Consider the following 12,260-nt stretch of genomic DNA (forward strand, 5'->3'; position numbering starts at 1 on the left):
ATAACACAGCGATCAGCCATAAATCATTTTGCAAACCTTTGCCAATCTTTCTGAGAGTGACTGCAGTCAGAGGAAAATAGGTTGCCTTTCACTAGGCAACCTGTGTGATCGCCCAGAGGTTGAAGGTGTTGCACGCACAAACTGTGGGCAACCATTTGGTTGCAGCACCAACTGCTTGTGATTGTTCTCCAACAGCAAAGACATTCAGTGCAATCACTGGGCAGCCAGTGTTTTTCCTAGAGGTTCACTGTTGTGTAACTGAACTATAACTGAGAAATGCCACCCACAAGCATCTGAGAACTTCCAAAACACTGTGCAGACTTTGTTTTACGGCACAAAGTCGAAAATCTAAGCTCGATAACACATTATAAATATTCAAAGTTATAAATGTTATCATGTTAGCATTGTAACTGTGAGCGTTAGCGTCATTCGTCTAGATTTGTCAGAAGTCAGTGCTGTGTGTGCATGAGGAGAGCCTCAAAGCCCCTCAAGGAGACCATTTAATCCTTTATAAAGCCTTAGCAGTTATCAGTTACACATAAAAAAAATCTGTAACATTAAACAGCACTACTAATACATCATATAAATGTAAACACTGCCACTACGCTCCTGTTTTGTCTGTTATTTTTCTTCCTCGTCTTCTTCCAGGCTCTTCGCTGTGTAAAACACTGTCATCAAACCCAGCGCATAAATCCAAACCAGGGACCTTTAAACTCTCCCTCGGCCTTCAGCTAATCAACTTGTCTGGTTCCAACAGTGCACTCTGTCATCCCGTCCATCCCTCCGCAGGGGACGAGGTCTCTTCTTTGCCTCACTGCTTTGAGCTAGCGCTAATTTACTATCTTTCCCATCTTTATTTATAAAAGACAAATCACACAGTCAAACAATAACATCTATCCTCTTCGGAAGGAAGTATTAGTGGATTTTATAGTGGTTTACTTTTCCTGTGCCAAGACAGATTTGTACGGCTGACTTCTTTGTCAGGGTCAGCATTGCAGCATTTCAAGAGCTCAATACAGCTGCGTTAAAACTGCAGTTTTGTGTAGGTAATTCCAATTATTTGTCAAGAGCAGTTAGACAGTTATAGATATTGTTTATTGGCCTGAAAATGAAGAGGCAACAAATCAGTGAAGGTCTACAGACAGGAAAAAAGAAACATCCCAGTTACAGCTGTTCCATCTTGTCATTTCACACTGGCCCTGCAAACAAACCCTGACCAAAGTTACTTTTTCAATCACATCTGTTTCATCTGCATGTTGGGAAGTTGATTTGATCATTTTAGCAACACTCTAAGTATGATCAAAAGGATAACAGCGAGCACAACACAAATCTAGGAACACAGGCAAAGGTCAGAGTAACAGCTTGAGAGCCCCTAACAAATGCATTCCTGTACAACTGAGGCGCATTAATATCTGCAGCCAAATGAAACAAATTCAGTACAAGCAGTGCAGGGTAAACAAAACAGCAGTAACACTGCACATGTTCATAAGCACCAAGAAGCACAGGTGCAGTGTCTCTCCTTTCAGACTTCCTCTGCACTCATTGAGTCTAGAGGAACGTTCTTTCTCCTCACCTGAAGCATCTTTGTCACTTTTAGCTCCATGGATTCTGTGTCATTAATTTTTCATTATACAGTGAAAGATCAGGTTTAGTTGTGCAGCGTTGAGAAATAAGATACATAATAACTTCACTGCTCTTTGTGGATTTAGCTATCTGAATAATAACAGCAACATATAAGTAGATGTTTCATGAGCTGCATGGCTGATTTTCCAACCTCTGGACGTGATAAAGGGGTAGAATTCGATGAGTGAATCTAATCAGCATCATCATCAAACTGATATCTACCACTCTTGAGGTGTATGGTAAGCAGACTGGTCTTTATACAATGCCTTTCTACTCAAGCTCTTTCTACTACATGTTTTATTCACTCGAATCCACACATGCGACGCACACACACTCTTGTGGATACATTGGGGCAACTTGGGGTTGAGTATCTTGCCCAAAGAAATGTCAAAATGCATTAACCTGCCTATCAGATGTAATTGTTCATTTACAGAGGGTCCCAGAACACTGAGTCGTTCTGGATCATTCTACCCAGCTGTAACCTCTGATTACATCTGATGGGCAGGTTAATGGTTATTACTGTCAAATGAGTTCATTTTTGCTTGCTGCAGCCTGTTGCTTCCAGAGATAGCACAGAGATACTTGCTCAGTAATAGATGTGATGCTGTACATGCAGAAGACTGGGATGTCTTGCTCAGAATGCAGACTGGTCTGTGCTCTGTGCTCTGTCTGTGCTTGTCTTTATCCTCTTCATCAGACTTGAAGTGTTGCTGCAATGATCAAATCAACATCCCAACATATAAATGTTGGGATGTTGATCCAGAGCTACATCCAGCAATCTGGATGTAGCTCTGGAGAAACAGCAGATCATCTGCAAATCAAAGGTTTGGCAGTTTGAGCCCCTGCTGCTGCAGTCTGTATGCCAAAGTTTACTTGGGCAAGATCCTTGGACCTGAGTTGCTCTTTGGAGTGTGAATATTAAATAGAAAGCACTTAGGTAGAAAAAAATAGAAAAAAGTGTGTGTGTGTTATATAAAGCACTTTGAGCCCACGAGTAGAAAAGTGCTATATAAGCATCATTCCATTTACAAAGTATGGTTATGACTGAAGTGTAACTTTGGTCAGGATTTGTTCACGGAGACATTTTCCCTTCATTTTTATTTATGGAGCACCAACACATGACAACGACATTCGGCTCAATGCAAAAAAAAAGTATTATATGGTAAAGACCCTAAAATAATTACCCCCATGTATCCAGGATGTTTTTTGTTTTATTTAATTTCCTGTCTTAGCCCTTTTTTTTTTCAACTCTGTGACGTGTTCATGGTGCACATGTAAAGTTGTAGTCGATCCAAGTGGTAAAAAAGTAAGTACAGTGAGAGGATAACACTCGGTTTCTTTGTTATCACTTTGATCTGCTCCATTTCTGGCTGACTGGCCAACAACATCACAGTCATGCGTATCCCACAGACTGGATGTACCATATATTTTGGCACTGCCCCCAACAGAGGCTGTCTGCGAACACGCCACCACGGGTCAAGGATAATTTCCCAATTAGTCCAGAGGATGTGATATCCATGTTTTCCAAAGAGAATTTTTTTTAATTAATTTGACCACAGAGCAATTTTCCACCTCACCTCAGTCCAGAGAAGATGGCAGCATTTCTGGAGCATTTGTCAATATTCTTGATATTTATAATCACCTCTGTAATATTTTTAATGTGTATAATTGAGCGATTTGTATATATTAGCGCTATTTCTTAAATCTGTAAACTCTGTAACATATTGTACTATTTAAATAGTTTAGTCTGTTACTGTTACTGCAAACTGCATTTGTGGATGACATAGCAAACTGCATTCACAGTGATTTCTAGACGTGGTCCTGAGCCCATGCAGGGATTTCTATGTTTTTAATGCAGGGCTACCTGAGGGCCCCCGAAGATCACACTGATTTTCCTTGGTTCTCTGAAACTTTTGACGATATTTCGAACTGCAGATAATGATATTCTCAGCGTCTTCACACATTTATGTCGAGGACCATTATTCTGAAATTGTTCCAGAATTTGCAAACAGTTTTCTGCAGATTGGTGAAGCTCTGCCCATGTTTACTCTGACTCTGCCTGTCTGTGATACCCTTTGATACCCAGTCATGTTGCTGAGTTGTTGCCAGTTAACCTAATTAATTTAAAAAAACAGTTACTTTTTTTTTGTCTTTTGTTGCCCAACTTTTCGAGAAGCGCTATTATCGTCAAATTCAAAATGAGCTAATATTTGTCATAGAAGTAAAATGTTTTATTGTGAATAAAATGTGGATTCAAGAGATTTACAAATCGTTTATTTGCGTTTTACAGAGCATCTCAACTTTTTTGGAATTGGAGTTTTATTTGGATATTTGGATATTTTATTTATAATGCAAATTATAGGGATTAAATTCAATATGCAGTGGAACTTCCTGTCTCCTTAATAGTAGAAAGGCCCTTTTGCTCTGTGTGAAAATACTAAACACATAGGTAAACTATTTGTAGCCTGATGCTTCGTGTACTGCTCCAACAATGAAGTCATAGTGACCTCCAGTGGTAGACAACCAAACTAAAAACTCCTTCTCCAAAATTAAACTTTAAACTCTTAAAAAACAAATTGAGCATTGCCTTGATTGTGACCAACTTTAATGTTTTAGCATATTGGACTCCCTACAAGAAAATACAATTAACACAAAATAGAATGCAGTTATATGTATAATAAAATAAAATAAAATAAAATAAAATAAAAGTATCAGTCAAAAAAGGCAAGACCATGTTGAATAGTACTGCAGTACTTTATATTTTGCAGAATGGCTATGTTCTGGGAACTGTTCACCTTTGTATGTAAATACATGAAGCCAAACAGAGGCAGGGAAAGCAGCACTGACACAATGCAGGGTACAGAACATGCAGACATCAGCTGATGCGTGCTGGCATGGAGAGCTTGAATTTCCTGTCTGCCTGCAAGACCAAACCACTTACTGAGTAAGCAGGGCATTCTCATCTTGTGCAAGTATCACATTCTTTACTGGGCAGAAGTGCCCTGTTTCTTATTTTCGCCTCATATTTCTCCTAAATTTAAACCCAAATTTAGTTTCAGCCAGACATTCATAGCTTTTATCTGAGGTCAGTTCTTTTTTAAATCTCGAGTTGTGGCTGTGTGTCATATAAAAACAAAGAAGCCCTGTGAGGTAAATTGTCTCAGGGTGATTTTTTTGTACCTAAACACAACATTTATTGTTTGAAAAAAACTCTTTGGCAGTTTCTAGATAAGGAAGTGCTGCATGTTTTGTCAATGAAATACAGTCTGTTCATTAAAAGCATTAAAAATAATGCAGTTTTTTTGTTACTTTGGATTAAAATTAATATTTTGTTTGGATTTTCAAAGCATTTGCAAGCACAGATTTTATTTTATCCCCAGACTTGAAAGCATAGTGAGCCCGTTTGTCCTTGTGGAGGAGCACTAGCCTTCCTCTCTGCACAGTTTGAAACTGTATATATTAACATGCTGAGTTGGTTTGAGAACATGTCCTCTGCTGATGCTCTCTGAGTCACTTCCACCCTCCATGACAGACTGCCAACAGATGCAACTTAATGCCTGTGTGCGTGTGTATGTTCCAAGTCCTATTTATAAACAGGCCCCTTCCTCATCAGACATGCATATGTAAAATCAACACACATAAAACCATCTTCAAATAAAACAGCTCTTAAAACAGGACTAAACACCCCCTAAGGCTTGCAGTATGTTTTGATGATATTGCTAACGTCAGAATACATGCCACTCTCCACTGAGTGAGATGAGATTTCCTTACCTCTGCATTGGAAGACTAAACCACTGCATGCGTAAGCAAGACATCCCAGTCTTCTGCGGGTATCATATTCTTTCCTGGTTGAAACTCCCCAGAGTTTCCTTTTGTTATACTTGTTCTTTTTCTTTATAACCAGTTTCTTAACTAGCTACCGTTAAAAGCTAGTCGAGTACACAGTTAAGGTGCTGAATTTGTACTTTAAATTGAATATTTCTGTTTTCATGGTCATGTGAATTTGCATAATTATGACGAAGGAACTGACCTCCCAGCCCATTGTTCCTTCAGTGGTGCTAGTTTCAGTCATTATACTAATGTACTGTTGCATTTCTTTCCTTCTTACTTCATGCATCACTGTTGTCTTCAGAGAGTTAATCTGAAACGTTCCCTTAAAGCCCCACTATATGCAGTGAATACTGCAGCCCCTTGACCACAAAATATATTCAGACAGTTAAAGGGTAAAACGGAAAGCTTTATAGTAGCAAGGAAATCAGCAAATGGGCTCAGCAACTCTAAAGTTTCATAACACTGGCTAACATTAGCCACCATAACCTTGTGTTACACCAAAAATGTCAGCTTGTGGCAGTAAAGATGATACCATTAAAAGTGGGTTTAACTGCTTATGAGTTCAACGTATTCTTTGTAAGACTTTGTAAAACAGGTTTATACTTTTTATCAAGAGTCACAAGTACTTTAACCAAAAGGTTAGCAAAAGCTAGCAAAGCGAAGTAGAATATTGTGTAATTGTTGCAGATATCTCCCAGTATACATCATCATCATTAATATCTATGAAGCTGAACATGTTGAATGCATATAAAATGGTAAGTTTTTTGTCATTCTGTTTTGCACTTGTTTTACTGCCCTGTCCACCTCTAGTTACAAGCGCTTTAATCTGTGATGAAACATGAGTGCATGGGGGTGACCAGTGTCAGAGAAAGACGATCACGTTGGTAGCCTGGGATGACTCGAATACTTTCCACCATTAGGGTTTACGCTCCCCAGTTTGGAGCTGTGTGTGGGAGCAGGGAAACAGAGGCAACAAAGGTACAGCGAGTCAGGCAGAGGATATGAGTTCATTTTAGCAAATCTTACAGCTTACTTGTGAGGATTAATTGTGCCTGTATTTACAGACTAATAGAGACAATTATGTCAGACAAACACAATGGCCAAGTTTCCCAAAGGAAACCATTCAGCAACAAGAACATCAAGAAGCTCCGCACTATTAGCATGGTGTGCAACCTGGCAAGCAGCTGGCAGCAATGGGTGACAGAGAATGAGAACAAGCAGGCCAGCGAGCCAAGCGGCTGGGCTCCGTCTTCACTGGGTGGACCAGAGGAACCCAAAAAGAAGTGGGTTTCAAAGAAGCCTCCATCCATTCAAACGCAGCAAACAGAAGCTTCTAAAGGTCTCGCAGCTACACAAACAACGACATCAAAGACTGGTGAGGTTAAGACATCGGATGAGCCACCAGCGGCGTCTTTTATCAAGACAAAGCAAGTGGTGAAGACAGTGACCAGCAGCGCTCAGGAGAAGAGTGCAGGTATTGGGCTCCTGACAGAAAAAATCAAGAGGGAGCATCTCCCATCAGATGAGGAGATTGACAGACTGCTAAAGAAGAAAAGCTCGCCCACCCGTCGGAGGAAGTGCTCCAACATGGTGTCATCGCTGACCAAAAGCTGGAAGCAGGTGGAGAATGAGCAGAAGCTTGTTAAAGAAGGAGGAGATCCAAGAGAGGGATTCACCTGTGGGCGTAAAGAGGACAGTGGGCCCCTCGAGGCAGATGTAGAGGGACTGGAAGAAGATAAAACACACAGAACAAGCTTTTCAGAAGAAGCAGAGGAAAACAACTGTGAAGAAGACTCTGAGACAGCAGTGGGAATAAAAAGATCCTCAGTTCCAATGTAAGTAGTGTCACTGGGCTTCATTTTGTATTCAGAATTAAGTTTTCAAAAAAGAAAATGTTAAGAGGGAGTATAAAATGTTCACCAAATCAACTTTCATCCAACAAATTCTAAAAACTCAAACACTCTTTACTTCTTTTCAATATTTAAGAAATAGAGAATTGAGCTGACAGACTGGATGTTTTCATTAGACCACACAAAAACTTGCACACATTTATCATTTTTGTCTCCAACAATTACATTTAAAAGCAAGTAAAACCACAAGTTCTTTCTGTTGATTACTGAAACCCTGTTTAGTTATACAGGTAACTTTCTCATTAAGATTACACCTTTCTTTTTCAAATCAGATCTGGCCAAGAGAGAAGCAGAAATGATAACCAATATAACAATAAAAACCAGTACTGAGTGTCTTGTTCATTTTGTATTGACTTGTTGTGTCACTTGACATGCTTCACAGCTACAAAAAAGAAGCTGAGGATGCCAACAAGATCAACACGTTGTCCAAGAAATACAGCAGCGTGGGAAATCTCAAGAGCCGCTGGCAGAATTGGGCCTCTGAGCACACAGTTAATCAGAAACTCAACCCCTTCAGTGAATACTTTGATTATGACTATTCCATGTCCCTCCGCCTCCAGAAAGGTCAAGAGGGTTACGGACGTCCAAAGGAGGGTAGTAAGACGGCAGAAAGGGCCAAACGTGCGGAGAAACATATCCACCGTGAAATAGACGACATGTGCTATGTGATCAGAACTATGGCCGATCCGGACCCAGATGGAAAGACCCGGGTCACATTTGGAGAACTGTTTGACAGATACGTTCGGATCTCTGACAAGGTGGTGGGGATTCTGATGAGAGCCAGGAAACATGGGAAAGTGGAGTTTGAGGGCGAGATGCTGTGGCAAGGCCAGGATGATGGAGTTATTATTACTCTTCTGGTGTGATATTAACACCTGGGTCAAAGTTGTTCTTGAAATCCTCTTACAGCTTCTTTGCTTGCACACTGGAATTTGAACCTGAAATAACCCCCGTCATTGTCAGACAGCACTAAGAGGAGGATTTAAGATGCAGTTTGACCCAGGACTACTCGGTGGACACTTGCAGAACAATATCAAAAGGATACAAGCTGAGCTCGGCGGATGTGTCTCTCTACGGATTATCCAAAGAATACTTTTGCTGCTATTTTGGTAGATACTTGACGACTCTTTCTGTCAGTGTTTGAGCTGTAGCTGTCTTGCTCAGTGTTTTGCGAAATCTGCAGAGACTTAAAAGCTTTAAATCACAAGCGCTGAAGAGATAAAGTGTTGGGGTTTTGGTTCCTTAAAATCCATTCAGAGTAGCTTGCAGATTATCACGAGTGTCTCTTTTTCACTTCATGGTTTATGTTAATGAGATACTTGAGCATGTGCTAACGTACCAAATAATCAGCAGCTTTGCAGTATTCTGTACACTAATTCAAACATGGGTTGGGTTTCGCTGCCTGAATACATGCAGCTCAGCTTTCATTGCGCTACACCAGACACAATGCAGTGGAACGCCACAGTACTTTAAAACACCGTGGCCTTTTAGACCACAGCTCTTTGAAATGGTATCGAAGGTTGACCAAGACTGCAAGGGAAAATGGGAAAACTCATTAAATTGGAGAAATCCACTTCATGAAAACCACCTGGCCAATACTGTGTAGGTCCTCAGTGACGGCTAATAGTCTTTAAGTCATTTCCACAAGACAGCTGTGGCTGCCCTGTGGGTTTTTTGCACTAAGACATGGCAGAAAACCTCCTGTGGGTTGCAGCAAAGGGTCTACTTTGATCAGGCTGTTGCTTGGGATCATTCTACAATCTGGGAAGTACTGAGGCCTGGTGAGCACTTTGTCCTCTTTTAGTGTGTTGCTCGAGGTGCTTTTGCTTACTATTAGAGGATGTGCTGGTACAAGATCACATTAGAACAGGATAATCAGTGTTAATCGCTTCAACTGTCAGTGGCTTTACAGGAGTGCACAGCAGTAAAGTGTGAATAAGTCAAAATTAAAGTGCTGAAATGAACGAAATTATAGTTATAAGCTGGATTCCTAATCATACAGTAGCCTATGATGACTTGCTGTATTCTGTGTTTTGTGATGCTTTTTGTCTTGGGATTAAAAATAAAAAAGAAATGATAAAAATAAATGCTTGGATATGTTTACCAGTTAATCACTTACTAAGCTGAGGGCTGGACTGGCCTCCGGGAGCACCTGGACATTGTCTGATTGCCTGAGGGTCGTTTTGGGCTGCAGTGAACATTCAGCTTCATCAGCAAGCAATTTACAGACTGAGCAGGGTCTGAGGATTACAAGCGACTCTCTCAGAGACAGACTGTGCACTTTCCTTTTGCAGTCTCCCTCCATCACACAGGTGATGCACACAAAAGACACACACATAAGAAGCCCCATCACCCTCCCTCTCGCTTAGGAAGGTAATGTTACCAGGTAAACCATCTCTTGTTGAGATGACATCATACAATCTAGTAAGAGTGGTTAGTTGCCTGGATCCAGCCACTCTTACTGGATTGTATCATGTCATCTCAACAAGAACAAATTAAGTTGCTGAATTTCATGTAGATGCTACATGATTTAATTACGTTTGCCATAGAAACATCAAATCAAATTAATTGAATGTTAATGTTAATATTATGTTAAACCTACACACATATATCGTGTTGACACAACACAACCAAGATGGATTAATATAACATGATTTGTTTAGATGGAATATAAGTGGCAAGATAAAATTACGTTCATCCAATTAATTTTTTTTTTTTTTTGAGTGTAGTAGCACCTCTTAGTTGCCTGCTATAAACGAGACTAATATCGTGGTGAGTGGTGAGTGTGAAATGGGTTAAGCTGCATGTGGTTAAATAATGAACTGAAACATCAGCCAGGTCCAATTTTTTGTAGATCTTTTTGATCAGTTTTATCACAAAAGTGTCCAAACAAAGTATTTTTACTACACAGTTGCTTATTAGTGTTATGGTTGGTTCCGACTGTAACGCCGTAGTTACATTTTTTTAATGTCAACATTCTCTAATCTAGGTTTGAGAAGGCAGACATGCCCTTTTGCTACTCTCATCAGAAAAAGTCCATTACACCTTTCTATTCTGTTGTAAAAGTTGCATTTAAATATGTTCATAAATAGCAAATGAACCAAAAACCACAAGAAACAATGATGGAGGACAAAGTAGCAGAAAAAATGAACAAATAAAATGTGCAATAGTGATCGACGGCTGCTAAGGTGATATAGTCCTCTTTCAGGTTTTATTTTAGTCTTTGCTCGGGCTCCATGTCTTCCTCTTCCTTGTATGATTAAAAAAAAATGTGCAGATTGGCTTTCCTTTCTATCAAATAGAACATTGTATTCTGACTGGAACTGATATGAACACCCTGACATGTCTGTCAAGAACACAGGATCACCATGAGACACCATGTAAGAGCTGATAACATAAACTCCCATTATGTAAAGCTCTTTAACTAAAATGATATTCTTTAAAATTCTAAATAGTAACTGTTTTCAAGGAAGCGTTCTTAACCAGATATCCATTAGTTCATTGCAGAGTGGCTGAACCCCAAGTGAACAGGAAAAGTCTGCACAAGGTTTTGGAGGTTTCAGACAATATCACTGCCAAACAAGGCCGAGTGGTGGTTAAGTAAAGTGGTGGTTAGTAAAATCAAGAACAACTAATAATGTGGTTCTGCAGGATTTTCAGTCATGTTCAGATTACTAACATGCTAACAATGAGAAACATGCCTAGCTGACATACTTTATAAATTTGAACGCCAGCTACTGCATATACTTGTGCAACAGACCAGTGAAAACTTTTATCTCCTAATTCAAATGTGAGGCACTATAAATGTACACATGGTAGCCAGTTTCTTACTGTAAACTGGATAGTGTACTCACACAGCCTTCTTGAAGCTCACATACAGACTTAAATCCCACTCAAGGACTGCTTTCAAGGACGTTTTCTTAAAAGATTTCATGTGATTTTGTAAAGTTTCAAACTTTGCTACGCAGCTATATAAGAATCAGTCCATTTAACTAATTAGGACAAATCTGCATATAATTTTGAATGTAGCATGCAATATCACTGCCGAGCAGCACCTAGGGATGGTTTGATAATGGGAGACTAAAATGTATCTGTTTCCTGCTTATATATCTGTACTTACGGTAATTTTAGTCAAAAAGTGAAATCAACTGTGAAGTCTGCAGGTGTTCAATGTGAACACATTATATGCATGCAAATATGCTTTAACAGAAAATACCGCCCATCATTTGTATGTTGAAGCACTAAAGGGAGTATAAATGAACCAGGCTGCGTCTTGCTGTAAACTGGAGAGTGTAGCTGCACAGTTTTGCCTAAACTTAGACGCACGTTTCAGTATTCGCGTCTTCATCTTTTTGACCTAAACAACCAAGCAGACAGGTGAGACCATTTTTACTATAATTACAATCAACACCAATTTTAAATAATTCTTAAATAATTAAATAGTTCTTTGTGTTCATGTTCACAGAATGCTTGTCGTTGTTGTCGTTGTTGTCGTTGTTATCGTTGCGCTTCTTGTGGCTTCTGCTTCAGCTTCCTGTAAGTGGCAATGAGGTGTATCTGATATTTCAGCATTCAATTATGTGTTTTTAAAGCATTTTAGGGATTTACAATTAAGTGACAAGCAATAATAGTAAACTGTGCACTGTGTTCACAAAGTATGATCTGCTTCATCGCTGTCAAACAAATTCAGCTGCCTCATGACGTCTGTTTTCTCCTCCTTGCAGTCCAGCCTCAGTACTCTTTCTCCCCTTCTGTCGGGTCAGGAAGTGGCACCTAATTTGCTATCACTGGAGAAGATAGGATCACAGCTGTAAGGGTCTGGGAAACCTACAGTGGCCACATCATAGGGTGAATATAAAAAAATAAAATTACACCTTGTGATATTAACACTGCTTT

The 12,260-nt window shown here is 39.7% G+C and overlaps 1 protein-coding gene across 1 annotated transcript; it reads left to right on the forward strand.

Moving 5' to 3' along the window:
* The first annotated feature begins 6,409 nt into the window (after nt 1-6,409).
* Nucleotides 6,410-9,373, forward strand: abrab (actin binding Rho activating protein b). Its single transcript, XM_085262312.1, has 2 exons — nt 6,410-7,289; nt 7,747-9,373. The coding sequence occupies exons 1-2, from the start codon at nt 6,535-6,537 to the stop codon at nt 8,228-8,230; spliced, it is 1,239 nt and encodes a 412-aa protein (XP_085118438.1). The 5' UTR covers nt 6,410-6,534; the 3' UTR covers nt 8,231-9,373.
* Nucleotides 9,374-12,260: the final 2,887 nt, after the last annotated feature.

Source organism: Mchenga conophoros, linkage group LG22, assembly GCF_057382185.1.
Source record: "Mchenga conophoros isolate Kocher_MC1m ecotype Shallow Benthic linkage group LG22, M_conophoros_male_GT1.1, whole genome shotgun sequence".
NCBI classification, from domain to species: Eukaryota; Metazoa; Chordata; class Actinopteri; order Cichliformes; family Cichlidae; genus Mchenga; species Mchenga conophoros.

Bases quoted from the DNA above. Each gene is read 5' to 3' on its own strand.
- abrab (XM_085262312.1), top strand. From the start codon at position 6,535: ATGTCAGACAAACACAATGGCCAAGTTTCCCAAAGGAAACCATTCAGC. The intron at 7,290-7,746 runs GTAAGTAGTGTC...CATGCTTCACAG, and splicing joins AAAAGATCCTCAGTTCCAAT to CTACAAAAAAGAAGCTGAGG.